At 37.8% G+C, this 23497-nt stretch overlaps 1 protein-coding gene across 1 annotated transcript; it reads right to left on the bottom strand.

Moving 5' to 3' along the window:
- Positions 1 to 490: 490 nt before the first annotated feature.
- AKIRIN2 (akirin 2) lies at positions 491 to 18474 on the bottom strand. The gene is made up of 5 exons (XM_044245931.1): positions 18174 to 18474; positions 4060 to 4203; positions 2246 to 2395; positions 1248 to 1319; positions 491 to 845 (listed from the first exon to the last, which is right to left on the bottom strand). Exons 1-5 carry the CDS (start codon positions 18406 to 18408, stop codon positions 835 to 837), a joined length of 612 nt encoding a protein of 203 aa, XP_044101866.1. The 5' UTR covers positions 18409 to 18474; the 3' UTR covers positions 491 to 834.
- Positions 18475 to 23497: the final 5023 nt, after the last annotated feature.

Genomic DNA, 23497 nt, shown 5'->3' with positions numbered 1-23497 from the left:
TCAGTTTTTGAAAATAGCACTCATAACTTAGATTATTTGGTATATGAAAAGATTTTTAAATCTTATTGGAAAATTAACTTCATTGATTTCTGGAAAATGCTTACATTTAAAACACTGGCTTTATTCAAATACTACCCATCTATACATTAAAGCAGATTAGACGTAAATATTTTATTCTTCCAACTAGATTCCAGTACTACAAGGGAGTAAAACAATGACACACTGGGGGAAAAAAAAATGCAGCAATAAACATTTGTTTAAAAAGACTGATAGAATAAATAAAAACTACCCCAAAATAAGAAAAAAAAATCCTAGAAACCCTTTCTGAAACCCCAAGAAGTCCTGGAATACAGAAACGCCCTCCCTCCTTCACTATTTCACAGCAAGTACTGTAGGCTATTTGCTTAATAATGTTCTGGGATTACATTCTAAATTATTAACTGGTTACAGCTTGGTTGTAGTGCACAATTAAAATCACACTAACTTCATCTGAAGTGTCATTCTACAGTTTTATTTACACAACCAGTGAAGGGCATGTTCTTAGAATACCAGCTTTAATCCTTTTCAAACATATTAATATAAGAAGCCAAATTGTAATGATACAGCAAATGAGGCCACTGGCATTAATACAGGTAGCAAAGGTCCACATCCAGATGGTACTGACATCAGGGAAATTTCCAAAACCAGTTGCTGCCTAAGAGTGGTTGCCACTGACGAAAGCTTGAAATAACCTGTATTCACAGGGGGGTATTGGCATTGCTGCATGTCATAATTAGGACCTCTTGCAACAACTCAACAAGGAACAAGGCAGCCCACAAATGCAGAAAACGTGATTCATGAAACATCTAAAGGGGGAGGAAAAGGAAAATTAGTGCAAAGTCCAGGTCAAAATTCAAAGACATACCAGATCTTCATCCCAACACTACCCTAGATATTAAAGTAACCAAAAATAAACCTTAGTAAAATTTTACTGCCTATTTCCACCACCCTTTTTCTCCATGATTTTCTGTTAAATTCTTTTGAGTATGTAGGTAATTATAACAAATGTCTTCTCTTTTAAAAGATGGTTTTGCATTCAGTTCTAAGATGAAATACTGGGGTGGGGGGTAGGGAGAGGGTGGTTGGGTATGGTGAGTGCTGTGAAGTGTGTAAACCTGGCAATTCACAGACCTGTACCCCTGGGGCTAATAATACATTATATGTTAATAAAAAAATAAAAAATTTTTTTAAAAAGATGAAATACTTACAACTAGCAGGCTGTTCTCCATATCGTCGCATTATTTGATCATGCGTAAACTTCACAAATGCATCATATTGTTCTATAAATAAAGGTACATATCAATGACATGATTTGCAAAATATACTCTCCAGTATATTAGAGCTAGATAAACTGAAAAATCTAGTATGTACAGTGAAACGAATAAGTTGGTCCTCTGAATCAGACACCTAACCTCAGAAATAATAATAATAGTAGTGCTACCAGAAAGAGCAGAACTTGGTCAGAAAATCTGCATTTTAGTCCAAATCACATTATCTCATGTATAGATTGGCCCTCTTAACCTTTTCTTAACCTATTAAAAATAAAGGATTTGAAATAAAAAGGTATCTTTCTACTCTGAAAGTTTAAGTGATCTATGAATGGCAGTTTCCTGCAATTAGAGGAAACGGGAAAACAAAAGCTTAACAAAGTATGTCTAAAACCATCCACATGGTAACCTAATGAGATGTCACAGTAAAAGATGTTACATAACTAAGCAAATTCCCTTGCCTATATTAGCACCTTCATTTAACAACTTAGAATAAAGCTTATACTTATCAATACCCAGTAGTGTCTGGCTTAAAAAATTGGGAATAAAAATCCTAATTAATTGACCATATACAATAAATGTGTCTAGGCTGATGGGAAAGTTACCATGAAAGATACAGTCTAAAAATCCAAAACAAAACTGAGGTAAGTAGCCAAAGTCAAGCTTTTAGCACGGAATATCAAAGGAAAAATCCATTTCACATTAATACTGTTGCTGATCTACAAGGTTAACTAATAGTATTTCTTGAGGTCACTAAGAAGGACCAGGAGCTACAGGAAGGTTCATTTCCTTTCTTGAACTGAAATTCAACTGGTTCTTAGAAAACATACTTTAACCAGTGGATAGAAAAGGTAATGATTTGACATTAAGGACCGTGGAATATAATACATTTCTTACAGTGAGCTTCTGGAAGAATCCAAAATAAGCTCATCTCATACCTGCAAGTTTTGTGTTCAATATTTCTTCATACTCTTCTCGAACTTTCTCTTCACGTTCTTTCAACAAACGTTCACAGATCATCCCAACCTGCCGTAGAGTGAATAAGGGCTGTTCTTTTTTTAATGGGGAGGATGCTGCAGATGAAGTCCCTATGTAAAACATGAACAGAAAAAGCACAGGATTTAGAGCCATCATAAAAAGTACCTTCTAACCAAAGATGTTTCATTTGGATCTTTCCAGTGTTCATAAAAGCATTTTCTATCAGTAGTCTTAAAACAGATTTAGACCTATCAGCAGCTTACAACTCTAGAAATCTAAACAAAGCAAAATGTACGTGATCAAATTATAAGGTAAAAAGTCTGAAGATGACTGGAGAAAAGTACAAGATACAAAACTTAAGGAAGTTTTTGTTTTTTAATTAATGATAACAGCTAGAAGACTGCTTGGTAAAAATAAATACCGAGAATATGTTCCTAATATTCAACATTAAATGTTATGGTTCAGAGTCCTTAAAGATTATTAATCAAACAGCCACATCATAATCAGACAGTGATACTTGATATAAAAGATTTCTTCAGAATGCATTCCTCTTAAAGTACTAAAGGACTCTGATTTTCCAAAAACATCATTCTTCATTTATTGAAAAGAATATCTGAGAAATTAATGTTTTGAGAACTCAGGATTATGACATCACGTATCCATTTTAACAATGCTGCAAATATTTTTATACAAACTCAAATACACATATTTGCTATCAATAGTCCTACTATGTGTATCTATCCATTTTCCTCTTTTCACTTGTTTTTTGAAACCTACCTGGCTGGGACCATTAATTATGCTTGTTAGAGCTATCACAAGATAAAGTACACCAGCTTTAATCTAGAACTATAAAGGCTATCTTTACTTTCAAATTCCTAGCTTTGTTAGTTGTGGCTGCCAGTTAATTGATCGAAGTAAACGGACTAAAAGAATGATGATGAACTTCAGTTTCCTGCTGATTTAAGTCAAGTCTCTTCTCTCACCTCCCCTAACATTTCACCCGTAAGTACTGCAGAATTTAGTTTTGAACAATTATACGTCTTCTAATCTAATTTTGACTATTTTATAGCTTCTGAATGTTGCGTGTGTGTGAGTTTTTTTTAAATAAACTCTACCCCGAACATGGAGCTCGCAAGAGGTGAATGCTCCACCTGCTGAGACAGCCAGCAGCCCCTGAATGTTTATCTATTCTGCCAGGTTTTCTTATCCCTGTTGGGAGGGAAGAGGAGGAGAGTAGGCAACTTTGATCACAAGAAACCTATTTTGCTGAGAATTTTACTGAAGATAAGAGCCACTTTTCACCTCTGAGAATCTATCCTAATACAACAAGTGTGTGAGGGTACATGTACACGGACATTTTTGTAAATGCTTTTAATACCAGAAATTCAGTCTGATTATCTTCATTAATGGTTAAATAATTATGGGAAGTCCGTAAAATAGCATAGTATTCAATCATGGCAAGGTAGATCAATACTTAACAGAGAAATACATGGTATATTGTTAGTATTTTTTTCTTTAATGAAGGCTACAAGTCATATCACTTATGGGGAAGTCCACTAGGGGAATATTATATCCAGGTGGACATCTCTGATTAGTAAGATTCCAGGTACCAAGTACTTAATTTGTGCCATATTCTAAGAGATCATGAATTATTTTATAAATATTTTTTAAAAACCAATGGGGAGAAACAGAAGCTTGAGTGATTAAAAACAACTTTAATCACCTTTTCCCATATGAAATAACATTTCCTTTCACTTATTAAGTTTCTTATTACCTGGTGAAGCTGGTCCACTGAGGAGAAATGCATGTGGTTGTGCCTCAGAAGTACAACATGGATCTGTCTGTTGGAAACTAGTTTCTAAATGTCTTCTCTTCTGCATGCGTTTATACTCTTGTTTTATGTTGTACAGAATTTGTTCTAGAAAAAAAAATTGGGGCAAGAAAAAAACCATGAATTTTTTAAAAAGGATGGGTATCCAACAATTACTTAGTACAATTAATTCACTGAACATACTCTCTTCAAGTAATATCCAGAAAACTGATGCTCTCAAAGAATTTGTTTCAACATTAATGGGGGAACTCATTCAGAAACAGCACATACACACCACCCGGAACTCAGCTATTCTGTAACACCATTCTTTCTCAGCACTGATTAGCAAAAGATAAATTTAAGCTTTTCATTAAATGTAAAGATAAGGGAGTCTTGTGAACTTCTAGTTTACTTTAGTTCATTCAGATTCTTAAAAATCCCAAATTCAAAGGCCCCTTACTCAGCACACAGAACTGTTAAACAGTCTTCTCAAAAACCATAAATAATTAGAAGTGGGGAGCACTATGTATATATACAAGCACAAACCAGTCAGAACTGACAGCAAGTAGGTCAACAAAATGACAGAGTGGGTGGGAAATAATAAATTATCATACATTAAATTTGTCATGGCCATTAATATTAAACTCAGCAGAACCAGTGACTATTACAGTATTAACAGCAAAAAGTTTTGTTCTGACTCTTTTACAGCCCATGTAAAGGGATTGGTACATAACAGGTACTCACTAAGGACCACTATAACCACAGTGCCATTATCTTCGACCACGATCATCCAAACCAGTAAAATCCTATCAAGCATATCCTTTAGGTGAGTATGGTTCATTTTAAAGAGAGTTCTAAGTCAAAACAGTTACCATTTAGACTCTCTAGAAAATCCCTCCTTGAGATTCAAATGTATTTCCCTTGAAACAGACTTTCTCACCACCATCTCCTAGACAAGATTATCCATGTGAAACCACATCCTATATTTATTAATCCCAATCCAAAGCAAAATTAAGCAAAAATGATCAGGCAAAAAAATGATTTATAAATATAATGGAGTCTAATTTTAGCAATCAATTCTATAATATGTTAATTTTAAAATGACCTGAAAACTCAGCTGCAGGCTAAAAATTTATGTAAGATGAAACTAATCCTCAAAAAAAAAATTTAATACTGGTGGTTTCCTTACATATATATTTAATTCTCTTCTCTTTTCTCCCGTCATATTGTTTGTCTAGTAAGAAGAACTTCTATGGGTTTTGAGAGAGAAGGCTCTGAGGGGACATCAATCAGATAAATGTCATTTTTCTTAGATAAATTCCCAAGAAATTTTTTTTTCTTCTTTTTCCTTGGAAAATTTTCTTTTTCCAAGAAAATTCAAGAAATTTTCCACAAGTTACATTCTAAACTCAACCTAGATACCTGGCTGACTGAAGTTGCTTCTTATGCCAGCTGGATAAAAGTCTTCTGCTGTTCATCAATAAAGTTCTTACGTCTACTTAGTCTTAAACTACTTAAATCTAGCCATCTCTAATCAAACTGGAAAGTGACATTTTTATCCCAAGTACATGAAGTATCTGACACGGTGTTGCCAACACAATTTATGCTCCATTAAAGAGAAAGTGAAATGAAGCTTCATTTATACATCAGTTGTACATTCCAGTTTTAATAATGCAACCTTCCTATTTGGTTTATGTGCATAGACTGAATCTGTAACAAATTCAGAGCAAAATACACAGTTACCGTCATAACAAACTACACCACAAATGCCTGTTTTATCCCTTTTCAGAATCCTAAAAACTATATCCTCCTTTTACCATAAAATACTATAAGACTTTCTTCCACTGTACTAGGTCTACATGAAAGTACCAACAAATTCTGTGACAAATTCTGTAGGCATTTTCATTCCTGTACCTAGCAAATGCCATTAAGATTGCCAATAAAATTCTCCTTAACAGGTGAGAGATTATCAATGAGCCAGCACTTATTCCTTTGGAATGTTTAAAAAAAGAAACAAAAACAGCAAAGTACCTAGGTAAATGTGAAAAGAAAAAGTCTGGCCTTGTGGTAACATTAAGCCTACTCCCAAACTGTTTTATTCTTCTTGGTTGCCACTGATTACTAAGCAAGCCTGGGCACAATAAGGTCAATACAAACAGAAGAAAGCAGTTGATGGGATTAATAACAGTTGACACAGCTAAGAGAAACAGCAACAAGATGAAACTCAGAGCAAAGGGAAGAATACGGAATTAGAAGCAAATGCCTTTCTAGAATCTAGTCCATAAAATATCTAAAAATCTGTGACATGGGGGTGCCTGGGTGGCTCAGTGGATTAAGCCTCTGCCTTCGTTCATGATCTCAGGGTCCTGGGATCAAGCCCCACATCAGGCTCTCTGTTGAGCAGTTGAACAGAGTCTGTTTCCCCCTCTCTGCCTACTTGTGATCTCTCTCTGTGTCAAATAAATAAGATCTTTAAAAAAAAAAAAAAAGATCTGTGACATGTGAAACTAAACTTCTGCTCCAGACCTGCACAGACTTGCCTTTTTCCTACTGACATAATTAGTAAATCAAAGATAATAGGTCTCATTAACAGTTTTAAGTTGAGGAATATAAGAAGACATTTTTGTACCTTACATCCCATTTCTTTATGGAGTATCTTTGAAAAAAAATGAAGTGAAACTTCATCTAGAAAGATAACTCAAACAGTGGGATTAAAAATAAAATAGGGACACCTGAGTGGCTCAGTCGGGTAAGCATCTGCTTTTGGCTCAGGTCATGATCCCAGAGTCCTGGGACAGAGTCCAGCGTCTGCATTGGGCTCCTGAGCTCACAGCAGGGAGAGCCTGCTTCTCCCTCCGCCTGCTGCTCTCCCTGCTTGTGTCCTCTCTCTCTGACAAATAAAATATTTTTTAAAAATTAATTAATCATTAAAGATCATCAGTTTTAGGCATGGACACAAATGCAATGGAAAACCTGTACACATTAAGTACTGAAAACCTGCAGGAGCCATTAACACATAAAAATAAGGAACTGCCCCAAATAAAGTAACAAACCAAATCTAGATTTCTGAACTACATACTAGATACTGCCATGTCTACTTTAGAAATTAAAACGTACACAATTAAAAGCTGCTATGGAGGCCCATCTTTATAAATAAATTATTTTCCAGGCTATCTGTCCAGAAATCTAAAACAGTTCTTATGTTCTCCTTGAAGGAATCTTAAGGACAATGTTCTTACTCAGCCAAGAGCTACCTAACTAAAAAGAATGAGTTGATGGCATTTTTAATTCACTTTAAAATTACTACTACATCAAAGGGACCTGGAACCAAATTTTAACACAAGACTGTCAAATTATATCTAGAGTTTTAATTTCTATTTGGATTAACATGGATCCTAATAAGCATAATATACCTGCACACAATTATATCAACATTAGAGTATTATCTACAATGCTTCAGAAGCAACTTAGATTCTAAGCTTACAATATATAATATTTTACTGTAAAGAGGCATTCATTTATCTCCCATAAGAGGAAGAAAAATCATAATCACTACAGGTCAAATTCTATTATTTCACTGGTACTATAATAGCCAATGATTACTTACTTGAAATAGATGACTCAATCTGTTAAAACGCTGCAGGTCTAAGTATAAATTTTACAAATTAACTGCACAATGGGAGTCACTAACGCATGGAGTCCAACAACTCTCATGCAGCAGGAGGTTCCTCCCTGATATCCAATAATTATTGTTTCATACCTCTATTTTCTATTACATCAGATTTTAAAGGGCTATATTAACTTTGTTGCTTTTATTGTTTAACTCTTTACTATCTTTAAGTATCTTCCCAAATAGCTTACAATCTAGGAAAACCAAAAAAGCAGTAAACAGGGAAGAGAAAGGGGAAATTGAACCATCCCAAACCCAAAATATACATACTACAGAAAACATATAGTCCAGCTTCTATTACAGTTAATCATGGCCCTGACAACAAGGTAAGGTCCAGAAGGACAGATAGCTGATTCCTTGAGGAGGACTCTAGGGCACCACAATCAGGATGAAGAACAAAGCCATCTCCTACAACTACTTATTAAAAGCCACACACACACACACACACACACACGCGCGTAAGCTATATTTATAGTTTACCTGGAAACCAGAGATTGCAAACTGATGATACACAAGGTAAATTGAGCCCAAAGACATGTCTGGCCTGAATAAGCTTCTTTTTAAAAAGAAGTATGAATTTATGCCAACATTTAAAAAGTTCATGATTTTAGTTAAAAGATTTCTGCTACTGTTAAGAGAGGAAAACTGGACTATGTACAAAATTCAGCTGAACAATGGCTGCTATCTTTCAGGCAGAAATTCTCAAATGCTTCTAAAACTTTAAAGCATACAACATCACCCAGGGACTCTTAAACTGTAGACAATGAGGGATGGAGCCTGAAATTCTGCACTTCCACTGTGTTTCCAGGCGATGCTGCAGATCAGTAGCAATGTTGGAATTCATGAATTCCCATGCAGTTTACTTCACTCATTTTCATTACTTGCCTAGGAACTATGGGCATTCATGATTCTATCCCCTCCTTCAAATAATAACTCCCGCACTATGACAATCAAAAAGTGGAAGTGGTTGGTTTATTCATTATCGGACATTCTGGGAAATGGAAGGAAGAAAGAAAGCAGTAACAGCAGACTATTTCAAGTACAAAAATATTTGCCATCGTAACCCGCATGGCTTCCGTAGTTCAAAATTAGACATGCCCCTCTCTAGCAAGAAAATACTCTATAAACAATTTAAACTTGATTCTAAATCAAAATAAACTTACTCATTACATGAAATATATATTCATTTTTCCTAAAACATCTTCCTTAAAATATGAAATTCATGTTATGTCATTGACAGTGAACAAATGCATTTACTTTTCTATTACATCTGCTTTTAAAAAAGCACAATTAAGGGCGCCTGGGTGGCTCAGTGGGTTAAGCTGCTGCCTTCAGCTCAGGTCACGATCTCAGGGTCCTGGGATCGAGTCCCGCATCGGGCTCTCTGCTCAGCAGGGAGCCTGCTTCCTCCTCTCTCTCTGCCTGCCTCTCTGCCTACTTGTGATCTCTGTCTGTCAAATAAATAAATAAAATCTCAAAAAAAAAAAAAAAAGGCAATTAAGACTACCTTTCATACCAGAAGCCAGTGACTGGAAGTCCACAGACATCTTTTGTTTAACCCCTATAGTGTATAAATTAGCTGTGAATATTTAAAAGTCAACACATTCCACAAAAATCCTGACTTCTGGGGGAAGCAATGGCTTCTGGAAAGGTAAAACAATAGGGGCACCTGGGTGGCTCAGTGTGGGTTAAAGCCTCTACCTTCCGCTCAGGTCATGATCCCAGAGTCCTGGAATCAATGAGCCCCACATCGGGCTCTCCGCTAGGCAGGGAGCCTGCTTCCCTTCCTCTCTCTGCCTACTTGTGATATCTCTCTCTCTGTCAAATAAATAAATAAAATCTTAAAAAAAAAAAAAAGAAAGATAAAACAATGAAAGGTCCAATTCACCATGACCGGAACAGAGAGGAGTGATCTGAATAAATATACAATTAGAACTTCATCTGTAAGTGAAAAACAAAGTCAGTAGCATGCATGTGATTGCTTATGGAGCAATTAGGCTAGAGAGGAGTGCAGCTGAAACTAGAACCTAAGCTACTCCTAAGTTTAATGGGCAGATGAAAACAGCAATCAAAAGTGAAGTGTTGTCACAGATGGAAAAAAAGTTATTTAAAAAGAAGTGAGTGGGAGAACAGTATAAATGCTGTAAGAAAGGTGAACAAGATGAGGATTGATGATAAGGCAAGGAAATCACTGGTGACTTGACAAGAGCTATTTGAAAGCTTTCTGAATTTGTTTTTCAAGTGGAAGAATCTGGATGACTGCTGGAGGAAAACAAGGATGTTTCATTATTTTACAATGGAAATCTTGACAATACTTAAAGCCACAAGCAAAGGTCCAGTTGAAAGAGAAAAATAATCAAGAAGGTAGGTTTCCCTCGGAGAAGAGGAAGCTTTCTCTTACTGTGTAAAGTGCTCATTTAAACGTCCTTAGTGATATTAAAAGGAAAGCAGGATAGGCATAAATATTGGTGGTATTGGTACTGGGAAAAATGAAGAAGCTGCCATTAGATGGCTTCTATTTTATTCATGAAGTTGAAGGCATGGTTATTCATTGAAATGACAGGACTGCTGGACAACATAAAATGTCCCATTTGAGGGTGCCCCACTGTGACTTTCTTCAGCACTCAGGGATAGGAAATGTTCTCTCTTAATCCTCACAACCTTCCTAGGAGGCAGTATTACTGTCATCATGTGCTTTATTGTATAGATAAAAATGTGGCTTTGTTTCAGTGTCTTCTGAAAGGTCACACAACTTGAACAAGGCAGAGCCAAGTCTGATGTCAGGGCTTACGCTCAACATCTACTGCCCTCCCCAGTATTGTATTACTACCGTACCTAGCTGATATTCCACGAGTACCTAAATTACAGTAAATCCACAAGGAGGAAAGCTGGTTTTTAAAAATCAGAATGTCAGAATAGAGGGATTACTACTAAGTATTACTGACACTTGATACCCTGAAAATTCAAAGTCTAATAAAACAATAGTAACCAAAGCAGTGCATAACTCTCATCTACCCAGAGCCCTAAAACTGTGATCATTGGTGAGAATAATTATTTAAAAATCTTCATGTTACATTCAAATATTTATGTAAGGGATACTTCAACGTCTCTAAACTGCCTCCTCTTAGGACAGGCATCTGTATCTAACTAGAAATGTTTTACTAATGTTTTAAAAAGGGGAGTTATTCTGAATTGGTAGGTCAGCACTGCCACACATACAGGACTGATTACAACAGTAACAGCCTCTGATAATGTACCATTTCACCTTGGGCCAAGGATGGCTGTTAGAGTGAACATCAGGTTCCCCTGTTCTGTCATGTCAACCTAAAACTTCATGTACTTTTAAGCAATTATACCACTTAGAAAGTTTTTCTTTCAGAGAATTGTATTTTAGTAACAGGAACAAGGCAATTCTCTATAACAAGGCAAAGTTTAGGAACAGTAATGTTTGAAAACCTAGCTTTCTGCTATTTTTCAAATTCCACCCTACATTCTTCTTTCCTTTTTAAGATTTAGTTATATATGTTAGCAAGGCGGGGGGGGGGGGGCAAAGCCAAGAGTCGGACACTTAACCAACTGCACTACCCTGGCATCCCTCCACTCTACATCCTATTTTTCAATTACTAGATCAGTTCAACAATATATGTTATATATATATACACTATATATATACATATATAATATATATATATATACACACATATATATACATTTTTTTTTTTTTTAAGAAGCAAAACAAATCAATTCTTCCAGATCCTCCCTCCCCCTCTAACATTTAGTTTGAATTTTGGAGGCAGTGTTCTAAGAATTAACATTAATGGAAATGAAAATGAATGCTAAACCAAAGTTAGAATATACATCATATACTAAGACAATTTCAGAAACAACCAATAAATAAGCTTCAACTCTCAGCTTAAAGAAAACAATCACTTTAAGTGATTAGTAAATCAATTTCAAAACTTGTGCTGCCAAAGGTGGATATAATGCTTAGGCAGATGAATGTCCACAAGGAATTAAAATAGATAGCACCGATAAAGCATAAAGATTACAGTATTTTTATTCAAGTTTAGCTAGCTAATAAAGCATCCACAGTGGTGGCTCTATCAGTTCCTTGAGAAACTCTTTGGTTAACCACTATCTGGAACTCAAATGAGGTTTAATAAAAGCCTGAACAAGGGACTTCTGAAGCAAATATTTAGATTTTTAATAATGTTGAGAAAAACCAGGTACATGAATAGACCTAGAAACTGAAAATTAAGTCAAACCTAAAAGATTTATTAATGGAAAGATTATAATATACTATTATCAAAATGTTGCAAAGCACTAGTTCATTTCAGGGTAAAATCTGCCTATGATATTTAACAAAAACTAATGACTTATGATTTTTTAAAGGAAGGAGGAAAGTAAGTTATAACCTTAAGACAAACTACAAGCATATTAGGAGTGGTTCTTCTAGTGCTGGAAGGTTAAAAACTACTACTGGGGTGCCTGGGTAGCTCAGTGGGCTGAGCCTCTGCCTTCGGCTAGGGTCATGATGTCAGGATCCTGGGGTCAAGTGCCTCGAGGGGCTCTCTGCTAAGCAGGGAGCCTGCTTCTCCCCCCCCCCAGCCTGCCTCTCTCCCTACTTGTGATCTCCGATAAATAAATTCTTAAACAAACAAAAAAACCCACTACTAACCAAAATAAGCCTACCATCACAAAAAAAGATCACACAATCTGGCATACTGCAAAATTCTAATCAAAATGCCCAAAATAAATACCAGAAAAAGTATTGTTTAGTCTTAAAACTAACTGCTTCATTTCTTATTATTATTCATTTGTTTGGGTCACAATCTACATGTTGTCACATATTGTGGCTATATTGTCATAAAACAATGTAAAAAAGAAAAACTGGTACAGAATAAGGGGTAGAATTTTTTTTTTTTTTTAAACTTCAGGATCTCGGGGTGCCTATGTGTCTCAGTGGGTTGAGCCTCTATCTTCCGCTCAGGTCATGATCTCAGGGTTCTGGGATACAGCCGGGCATCGGGCTCTTTGCTCAGCATGGAACCTGCTTCCCCCTCTCTGCCTACTTGTGATCTCTGTCAAATAAATAAATAAAGTCTTAAAAAAAATAAAAAATAAAATAAAACTTCAGCATCTCTAAGAAACTTGGAAAATGCCAGGGCTTGATTAATTCAACAAATAAATTTGATAAAAATCTCTTAAAACTTTGTGGCAAGACATTAACTAAGAGGGAAGGTAGGCAGATAAGAATACCTTTGGGGTTACATGCAAATTATACAAGTCCCATATAACCCACCATAGCCCCTCAAAATCCAGGGGGCAATTCCTATTAAGAGTCTTTGCTACAAGACTGATATTGATAGATCACATTTCCCAGGTGTGTTTTGGAAGTTGAGAAACATTGGTTAAGCTGAGCAATAAAATTAAAGATGAATCTCTTGAACTATATTCATTTTTTTAAAAGATTTTATTTATTTATTTGACAGAGAGAGATCACAAGTAGGCAGAGGCAGGCAGAGAGAGAGGAAGGGAAGCAGGCTCCCTGCCGAGCAGAGAGCCCAGATGCTGGGCTCAATCCCAGGACCCCGGGATCACGACCTGAGCCGAAGGCAGAGGCTTAACCCAGTGAGCCATCCAGGCACCCCTTGAACTATATTCATTTGTTACAGATCTCTTTACTATCTGGGGATGCCAGACTGGATCATATAGGTTTGAACAAGTATTCCACCCTTCACACTTTTTCAAAGTAGTCTTTTCAAAGGCAAGAAATTCACTGTGGTTTCACATATGCATAGACAACATCTGTGAGTCAACAACACTGGCACAGTGTTAATGCAAAGACTGCAGAGACCATAACAAGCTGGTTAATTAGTTATAAGTATTTAAAAAGATCAGAACCCCAATTTTATCTAGTTTCATGAGCCACCTATCCAAGCAGCAAACCTAACCCATGTTATCATTCTGATTTAAGTGGAGGGAGAATCAAGAGTTTGTTTTCAAACAGAAAAAATACCACAAAACTAGGCACCTCCACAGAATCTCTTGTCCTCAACCTTTTAAAACAGAAGTGATTTCCTATCATTTGTGCCCTCCTCGGTCCATCAAACACTTAGTAAAAGATCTGAGTACTTTCACAGTGTAATTTTTTTTTCCCTGAAAAGCCATTCAAGAATTAAAGAAATATTTTACATTTCAAATTATTTCTGGGGCAACCATGGTAACTATTAGCATCTATAACTAAAGAAGGGCTAACCGCTCTCTGACCTAGCCATGTTTACCTTAAGTGTTTCGGTGCTCAAATTAAGCTTTATTTTTCTACTTTCAAAATAAAATAGCTCAGTAATGAATACAACTGTGCTCTGCTTTTAAAGGCCAGAAACTTACACGATTCTTAAATGCATACTCCACAGAAATATGAAATAACTGCAGTTATATACACAGTCCTAAGTAAAATATCAGGTTTAAAATCTGAAGTACAAAGACCATTAAAAACAGTCTATTTGCCAAATCTACTGAGAAACTAGAAGCAATTTAACAGCTGTCTAAATAACCACAAAATATTAAAAACACTTCTGGCTCAATATAAATGACATCTGAAGTGAAATGCTGCCTCCTCCAACAGACATCTCATTTGTTTGCCTAGAACCGTTTATACTTCATTTAAGCCAGCTGGTGTCTCGTTTGCGGGCATGCATCAATGTCTACTGAACAATCTAAGTTCCTGTAAACCCTTCCCCATTCACAAGCTGCAATTTCCATTTTTAATGGCAAGATTCCAGCAAATACAATGAGTTCTTACAAAGGAATTTAACTCTTCATCCAACTCAATTCCTAAGGCAGACTAAAGCAATGGGTAACAAACAAACCTAAACTATGTGTATAAAAATGCCTAAAAAACTCCCAAAGCGTTGACACCAACAGAAGGACCTCTTCACCAAACCCCTCATTCAGTACACAATTATGAAAAATCATGTGTTTGATTTGACTGACACATCTCTAGTAATAGGATATTTCAGCTTTATTAAAATAATTTTGTTCTTGGGAATGTTATGAGAATTTTTGGCTAAGAGATAATATTCTGAGATGTTTCAAAAAAACAATGGAGAAGTATACAGAACACTCTGAATCTGTTTTTAACTAAATTATGAGGGTGAGTACTGATGCAGCTACTAGTAGAAGTATTCATTTTCCTAACCAGTTTACCAGCCCTCCCCCCATTCACTTTTCCTTTTTCATATCCTGGACGTTATAAACCTTACTGCCGACCTCCTAGAGCAGGAGTGGACACACTTTTTCTGTAAAGGATCAGACAGTAAATACCTGAGCTCTGGGAAAATACTGTCTGTCACAAATACTAGCTCTGCAGTTGTAGCCTGCAATGGGCCATTCTTTAAAAAAAAAAAAAAAAAAAAAAAGAGCATGGCTGTGTTCCAGTAAAACTTTTTTTGCCAGCCCTTTCCTTTTTCCTGGCATTAAGCTGCAACAGTTTGAAAAATATAGATTTAAATTATTTAAATAGTCATCAGGTCAAACTTTGGAATCACCTTCCTGGGATGACTAAAATAAACTAGGGTTTCAGTCCAAGTTCCTGAAACTAGTAAAGTTGCAACGGGATTTCAGTTACAGGTCAAAACACACTATGTAAGTATCCAGAAAAGAACGATGATAAAACAATAAATTATATGCATGCTCTGAAAAAAATTCCCTGGAGTACTCTAGTTCTAAACTGTTTAAACTATACTTGAACTCACAGAAATGAAAGGAAAACAAAGTTTCCGCAGAGTCCCCGGCAATGTCAACTTTGTTAAGTCACTTTCCATTTCCAACCCTCGTTACTTATTTCTGCGGAAGATACACAGATATTCATTCACTCTTGCGAAGTTTGAGAATCACCACTGTTAAAACAAAAATCTTAAAATTAAGTGCTTGGAAAACTTATTTCCAAGACTGGGGACATGAAAACTGAAAAGGGCTTCAATACCTGCACAACACTGCAGCTCCCATTATGACAGTATTACTACAAAAACCACACAAAAGCCTGCCCAAGCTGGCCATCTAAAAACAAAGTCAAATTAAATTACATGCAGAATATGATTCAAAATTACAGTAAAAAAAAACCTGAATTTTAGCAATTCAAAACTTTAGCAATTTCAACTGCTTTTCAAGTCAACTTTTTCTTTTAATATATTCAAGTCAGTTGAAGAAACAAATTATCTTTTAGCAGACTCAAAATTATCATTTAGGGTGTGATTTTAAAAGTTCAGGATATGGGGGCGCCTGGGTGCCTCAGTTAGTTAAGTGTCTGCCTTCGGCTCAGGTCATGATGCTGGGGTCCTGGGATCAAGCCCCATATCAGGCTCCCTGTTCTTAGGGGAGCCAGCTTCTTCCCCTCCCTCTACATGTGCTCTCTCTCAAATAAATAAGTAAAATCTTAAAAAAAAAAAAATAGTTCAGGATATGATCAAACTTCCAAGAGTGGATGTCAAAAACACCTCGAAGAAGAGAAAACCACAATATTTTGGAAAACATGAATTTTAAACATCAGGCTTAAACAGTTTCAGTAACTCCAGTCATTTTACTAAATTTTTGTCCATTCAATTGAAATTTGAGACAATGTGGCGCCAACTGCATTAACAAATACTACAAATGCATCAATGAAATGACAGATTATTGTAAAGGATCACAATTCTTTCTTAGTAAGTTCCCTTTAAAGTGAAGACAAGTATTACAGCTCCTGGCTAATTTACCATATATGCTCAGGACTACTGCAGCATTGAGATATACTTTAACTCCCAAACTTAACACTGTAGTAATTCACAAGCTCTGTTGAAATTTATGGCTAGTTAGCCAGGGCTATTTTTAAGTGGCCCTATTTGTTGTTAAGTGCAGATTCCCAAGCATCGTTTAATTTTCAATACCATTTGACTAAAAAGACAAACTCTAAAAACAATGCTAATCACCAGCACATTCTTAACACTGAATGTTTCTTTTTTTAATGGAAAGCCTAACAGTAAATCAATGAATGCCTTTACATACAAGGTAGTTTAGGTATAGTGACTAAATAAAATGATCTGAGAACTCTGAAAACTCGCTACAACTCTACAATAGTATATCCTTAAGTTAGGTCAAACATTTTAGCAGAAATGGTAGTCTAGACATTTGAAGGTGTCTTTAAAAATTTGAGGATGGATATTTAAAAACCTGACTTGAACAAAACAATTCCAAATGGAAGTTACCAAATATGCAGTATTGCCCACAGTTTTTTAAAAAGTTAACAAAAAAGAAACACTTAAATCAAACTATGAAAAGGCTTTGTGTGCAGATGATACTATTACCAAAGGCTCAAACATAAAACCTTTGCATGCTATACACACAAAGAAAAGAGATTACACTACCAGTCTACAAAAGCCTATCCTAGGACTGTGCCAGGGGCACACAAGGATTTTCAAAGTACAAAAAAAAAAAAAAAAAAAAAACAAAAAACTGGGCATACACATGCAGTACAAAGCAGCCAAAAGGCATTTCCCCATAGTCACTTTCAGGAAATGTTTCAAGATGAAAAGCACAGACTTAAGTCCCTTAAAATCATGGGTTGATTTCTTTATTATTCTCAAAGCCTAGACTGTTCTCCCCCAGCATACTTTGTTGAGGAGAAATAAACACCTCCAACTGAAAGCAACTACTCAGGCCCAATTTTCAATACAATTCGCTTTTCATAAAAGTTCAAGTTTCTCAGGGCCTAGATGTACAGGATGATCATATTACAGTACTCGGGAAGAGCATTTTCTTTGTTGTTGACCCTGCTAGGGAAACAGGTCTTGACTCAGCCAAAGTGGCGTTCTTGTGGGTGATTAATGACAGGCCTAGATCTCGCCCCAGTGACATCCATCCCCACCCCCCACCCCCTCTGTACTAAAATCAGCCATGTCTGAACTGGAGGAGGGGCTGCCGCCTCGCCTCAAACCACCCAGTCCCACAGTTAATAGCTGCAACCAATCGATTCAGGGAGACAGACATCGAGATTCGGGTGAAATGTTACCCTTCTCTCGCCTAAATTTACGCATAATATCACCCTCTCTGATCATTTCCGCTGGGGCTCTCCAGACTACGGAAACACTCAATTCCAGTCATTCAGCCCAAAGAAAAGGATCTTCCTCTTCCCCACAATACCCGGCAAGACACAGTCCCTACCCTCCCCACCTCCCGACGCCCCCCCACCCTTGACATCAGGCCGTTTCTATTGTGTCGCCGAGGCTGGAGGACCTAACTTAAAGAAATGTGGTCGCTCTTCTACTTTCTAAGGAGGAGGGCCAGTCCGGCACCCCCACCCCTGGGGCCGCGTTCCGCGTCCCGGGACCCCCGTTCTCTACCCTTCCCCGGCGGCTGCGGCGCCGAGTCCCACCTGTGGTGAGGCGGGAGGAGACGTCGCCAAAAGGGGATGGCTCCATTCGGAGATACTTCTGCGGCGAGGCGGCGGCAGCCGAGAAGGAGGCGGCGGTGGCGGCGGCCGCCGACGACGGAGAGGCAGCAGCCGAGGTGGGCGCCGACAATGGCGCACATCGCCTCCGTTTCGGGGACGCCGGGCTCAGCAGCGGGTCGAAATCCAGAGTCCTTTTCAGAGTGGCTCCGCACGCCATGGTCGGGGCAGCCGAGGGCCGGGCTCGGGTGGGGTTGGGGAGGGGTGACGGGAGGGGAGGGTGAGGGAAGTGGGGAAGAGCGGGGACTCGAGGAAAGCCTAACCGACGGGCTCAAGAGCAGAAAGGCGGGTGGTGGAGCGCCGGTGACGAGATAAGAGCCGCCGCCGCCGCTGCCTCCGCGGCAGGGGCAGTGGCCCGGCCGGCCCGGGCGAGAGCGGGAGGGGCGGTGGCGGCCGCTCACGACAGCCGCGTCAGGGGTGGAGGGGCTCTTCCGCCTCCTCAGGCCCAGCTCCCCCGGGAGAGGCTCCGGCCGCCCCCGCCGTCCGTTCGAGCTTTGCGCCGCGCCTGAGGCGCTCCTGCGCTGAGACCGGTTCCCTTCGGAAGTCGATACCAGCCCCGTGAAGTATGAGGCTGGAACAAGGCTACTAATACGCCCGAGTAAGGTCAGAAGCTTGAGAGCGGCGGTCGATGCGGAGAGATTGCGAGGTGGCGGCGGCGGTAGGAGCTCAAGCGGACACGTCCAGCCGCTTCCCCCTCCACTGTAAGACTATTCCACCCGCCGCCGGCCCCAATATGGCGTCAATAACAACGCTGCCGATTCAAATTCTGCGGCCTCAGGGCGCGTGCGCACAGAGGTGGCCACCCCCGTAGGTGCTTCTGGGAATTGTAGTTTTTCACTGTGGAAGGGAATCGGCGTGAAAAGCGATTAGGGAGGAGTCGCGAAAACTACGACTCCCGTCATTCAAGGCGCGCCATTCCGAGTTCCGGGTTGGAATTTAAATCCCCTGCACAGTTTAGATGTAAAAGGTACTAAGCAAAAGAGGAAAAAGAAAAGGCTGTGAGAGAGTGGGAGAAAAGAAAGCCAACTGATGTAGAAAACAGGCTTAAAAGACCTTTAAAATTCAGGGCATAGTTATCTTGATACCATTCCCACAGTAATTTAACAAACGGGAAATAGAAAACTTAGCCAGACTAACAATCCAGAACAGATTAATTTTGGTAATAAGAATGCCAAAAACAAAACCTGTCATAATGAGGGGCTACAATATAAGATTATGGAACCTATTTAGGCCTGCAAGGGAGAAAAACAGTAATAGTATCAAGATTACAGGATCCTTGAATGAACTGGATGCTTTGCCCTTCCCAGATAGCTTCTTGCATTCATTTATTAAATTCTGCAAAACCATCTTTATCCTGTAAATGAATAGATTTGAAACACGTCCAGAACCAAATTATTTCATTTTGGATAAAAAACGACTGATAGCAGAAATTGAATTATCTGTTGAATATTACAGTATATCTTGTGAACTGTAAAAATTAAATAAAAAATCGTAATGAAATGTCCAAGCGTAGGTAATGGACTTATTTTGTAAGCAAAGTTCTTTGTAAAAGCTGTACCTAAAATAAGAATCAAAGACGGCATTAATGATGTAAAAAACTACCACCAATCTTCTACCTATGGAAACTATCATCAAGCCAATACAAAACTAGTTATCTGTATGAATGCCATATTATCAAATGATCATGGATATCCCATACTGGCTTCCAGTGCTTATTTATGCCTGTCACTTATTCAGCGACTAAAGGATATTTTGTACTATTTTGTCTATTATTCCTCATATCATTTTTGACAGTAGTTTGTTATATTCCTGTTTTATTGACTTATTCAACATCTTAAAGATTAGCAGTCCTGATCACATTGTGTCAACTAACCTTGCACTAATTTTATTTTAAGATATATTGTTCAGGAAATATTTTTTGAAAATGATAAGCATTTAATGAATCAACAGCTTATCTCTGACAACTAATAGTTAAATTTTTGCTAAATTCTAAACACCATGAAACATAAAACCTATGATATGAAATTTCAGAATATACATATTTTATGTAAACGAGTAGGGAAAGATTAAACTGTGGAAAGCAAATAACAAAGCCTTTCTATTTCTGGTATTTTCTGAAATTAGGATTTTCCCCTGATTTGTAGAACTTACATTGAAAAGGGACTGTTAGGAATTGAATTGTGTCTTTTCAAAACTCATATGTCCTAATCCCAGGTATCTCCCAATGTGTCCATATTTGGAAAGAGGGTCATTTCATACCTAACTAGTTAAGATGAGGCCATACTGGAATAGGGTGGGCCTCTAATATATAACTAGCACACTAATAAAAAGGGTAAATTTAGAAACAGATAGGCACCATGTGAACCTGAAGATGGGTCTATGAACCAAAGAAAGCCAAAGATTGCCAGCAAATCACCAGAAGCTAGGAGAGAAGCGTCAAACAGATTCTTTTTCAGTCCACAGAAGGAACCAATACTGCAGATTCCTTGGTCTCAGAGTTGTGGCCTCCTGAATTGAGACAATACATTTCTGCAGTTCAATAAGTGTCTGGTCTATGGTACTTTGTTATGGCAGCCCTCAGAAACCTATAATACAGGGGGGTTGCGTCTATCATTTGTGTTACCCTGCACTGCCTGAAAAATGAGGAGTTTTACATAAAGGTGTTAGGGGATATCTGGTAAACTTGACATTGTAATCCTAATAGCTGCCCATGCAATCGCCACTGCACAGCGCATCTGCAAAGGACTCTCTGTTATCATTAAACACTGGCAGGGCTGGGGCAGCCTCCTCTACTACCAATGACTAAGGAGCCTGTTCAAAAGCTAAGAGAAACAAGGGGAATTCTTCCCTATTCACTTCTGTGTCTTTGCTCAGGCTCTCTTCTCCACACTTTGGCCTGACTCCTTATTCTTTAAGACTCAACCCAGAAATTAACTCCTATAGTAAGTCTTCCCCCAACACTTCAAGGCTGAATTAGTTCTATAGCTTCACAGAACAACAGATACTTATCATCATATCTTCATCATTACTCTCACCACATCACAATAATTCTCTGTTCTTGAATCTGCTTCTCCCACCACTGTATTAGTCCCTTGCCAAGGATATAGTAAGTAACTTGCACACTTCAATGGATACCCATTGAATGTTTCTTAAACATTTTTTTAATCACCCTATTCTCCTAGTAGCCTACATTATCCTTGTCTCTTTAGAGGTCCACTAAAATGTAGCAACCCCTTCAGGGTAGAAAAAAAGCTGTTGAAGAAATAACTTTAAAAACATTTCTTAGGCTAAAATTAAAAATAAAAACAATTCTTGAAAGCCCTTAAGTCTTAACTTGTTGAGAAGTAAATATGTATTTTGTTGCTCAAGAGGAAAAGAAAACTATATTTAACACATTAATAAGTTGAATCGGGTCACATGAATCTAAATATACAGTACAGCTAATGGGCTCCAGTGACCTACACAGACCAAAATTGCTCTTGTTGTGACTAAAAGGCCTAGATAACAAATTTCAAAGGCTTGAAATAATTAGAATAGTTTTGTGACAGTCTAGAAAGTATTTCCTGCTTTGCACAATCTCAGAAGCCTCTGAAGAAAAACTGTTTTACCAAGATGCTAGTCTCTGCTTGGTATTGGACTTTTCTAGCATCTCCCAAAATATTCCCCAGGATCTGCTTCTGATGAGTCATTCTTTGACTAAAGCCAGTAAATGTAGACATAGCTGGATGACATAAACTATCATCATCCTGAGCTTGAAGATCTTTTTTATACCATAAATCATTTTCAAACAATTTTTCTGTTGTCAAATAAAGATAAATGCAAATATGTAAGGTGTGGAGAGGTGTTTGCTGACTTTGCATGCTGAGTTTGAGTAATCGGAGGCTCAGCTTTAGGAATAGCAGTTCTAATTCAGGAGTTACTTCAAATCTATATTCAGAACAAGCATTGCCTACAGCCAAAAAAAAAAAAAAATTGTTTAATCATTGTGTAAATGAGTGCAGTAGGGGAGAATAGACATTGTAATTCCTTCCATGTAAGGTTTTGCAGGCTGGCTGGAACCTCTTCTAAGAACCATATTAGGAACACATATTAGAATACGTATTTTCCATTGTAGCTATGATATGGCTAATATTACTTTGGTTTCATTATTTTGGATGTTGTCATTATTTTGAGTTAATTAGATAGTCCCAGAGTAATCAAATCCATATATCTGTGAGCGATTTCAAGAGGTCACCTAGACTAGTCCCCAGCTCCAAGGTATGATTAACTGTAAAATACTCGAGCCAAATTAGTATCTATTTCACTCTTCCTAGAGATTTTCAGGATCAACATCCAAAATCTTGTGGTTAAAATGTAACTGCAAATTCTAGCTTTAACCTCTTCCCCATTGGAGGCTGATTTCAATTGTATAGTGCTTTATAAAGAACAACGCACTCCAGGAAATAAGCCATGATTCACTTATCCTGAGGGACTTTCAAAGAAACCACAGCATAGTCTGATCAGTCAAAATAAGTTTTTATGAAGACCTTATTTTATATATGGTTTTTCTCAAGTATGGCCAACAAGTACCTGTATCTTTACTCAGAAGCCATTTACTCTTACTTTATAAAAAACACAATCATGTTTTGGGATCTTATTTCCCAGCCCAGACCAATTAGAAGAATCAAGTACAAGAGGGGAAAGGGAATTGAAGATGCTCTACAGCGACTACAACAAGCAATACAATCATTGTATAGCAAAGAAAGGGACTGTATGAAGTAACTACAAGATTAGGAACACACGACTGTCTTGAGCCCATTAAAATATCAGGACGATCAGTCCAACTGCACCTGAGACATCGCTGTATTACTACAGTACCATATAATTAGGGTAGGGATGCCAAATTTAACATAAAAATATAAGATGCCTGGGGCACCTGGGTGGCTCAGTGGGTTAAGCCTCTGCCTTCGGCTCAGGTCATGATCCCAGGGTCCTGGGCTAGAGCCCCACATCGGGCTCTCTGCTGAGTGGAGAGCCTGCTTTGCCCCTTTCTCTCTGCCTTCCTCTCTGTCTACTTGTGAGCTCTCTCTGTCAAATAAATAAATAAAATCTTAAATATATATATATATATATATATATATATATGATGCCCAGTTAAATTTGAATTTAAGATGAATAAGGAATGACTTGTACGAGTATATCCCAAATACCACACGTTTCTATTTGAAATCCACATTTTGCTGGGTATTCTATATTTCATCTGGCAACCC

The sequence above is a fragment of the Neovison vison genome, chromosome 1 (assembly GCF_020171115.1).
Source record: "Neovison vison isolate M4711 chromosome 1, ASM_NN_V1, whole genome shotgun sequence".
Taxonomy (NCBI): Eukaryota; Metazoa; Chordata; class Mammalia; order Carnivora; family Mustelidae; genus Neogale; species Neogale vison.
This window is presented reverse-complemented; position numbering and strand designations above follow the sequence as displayed.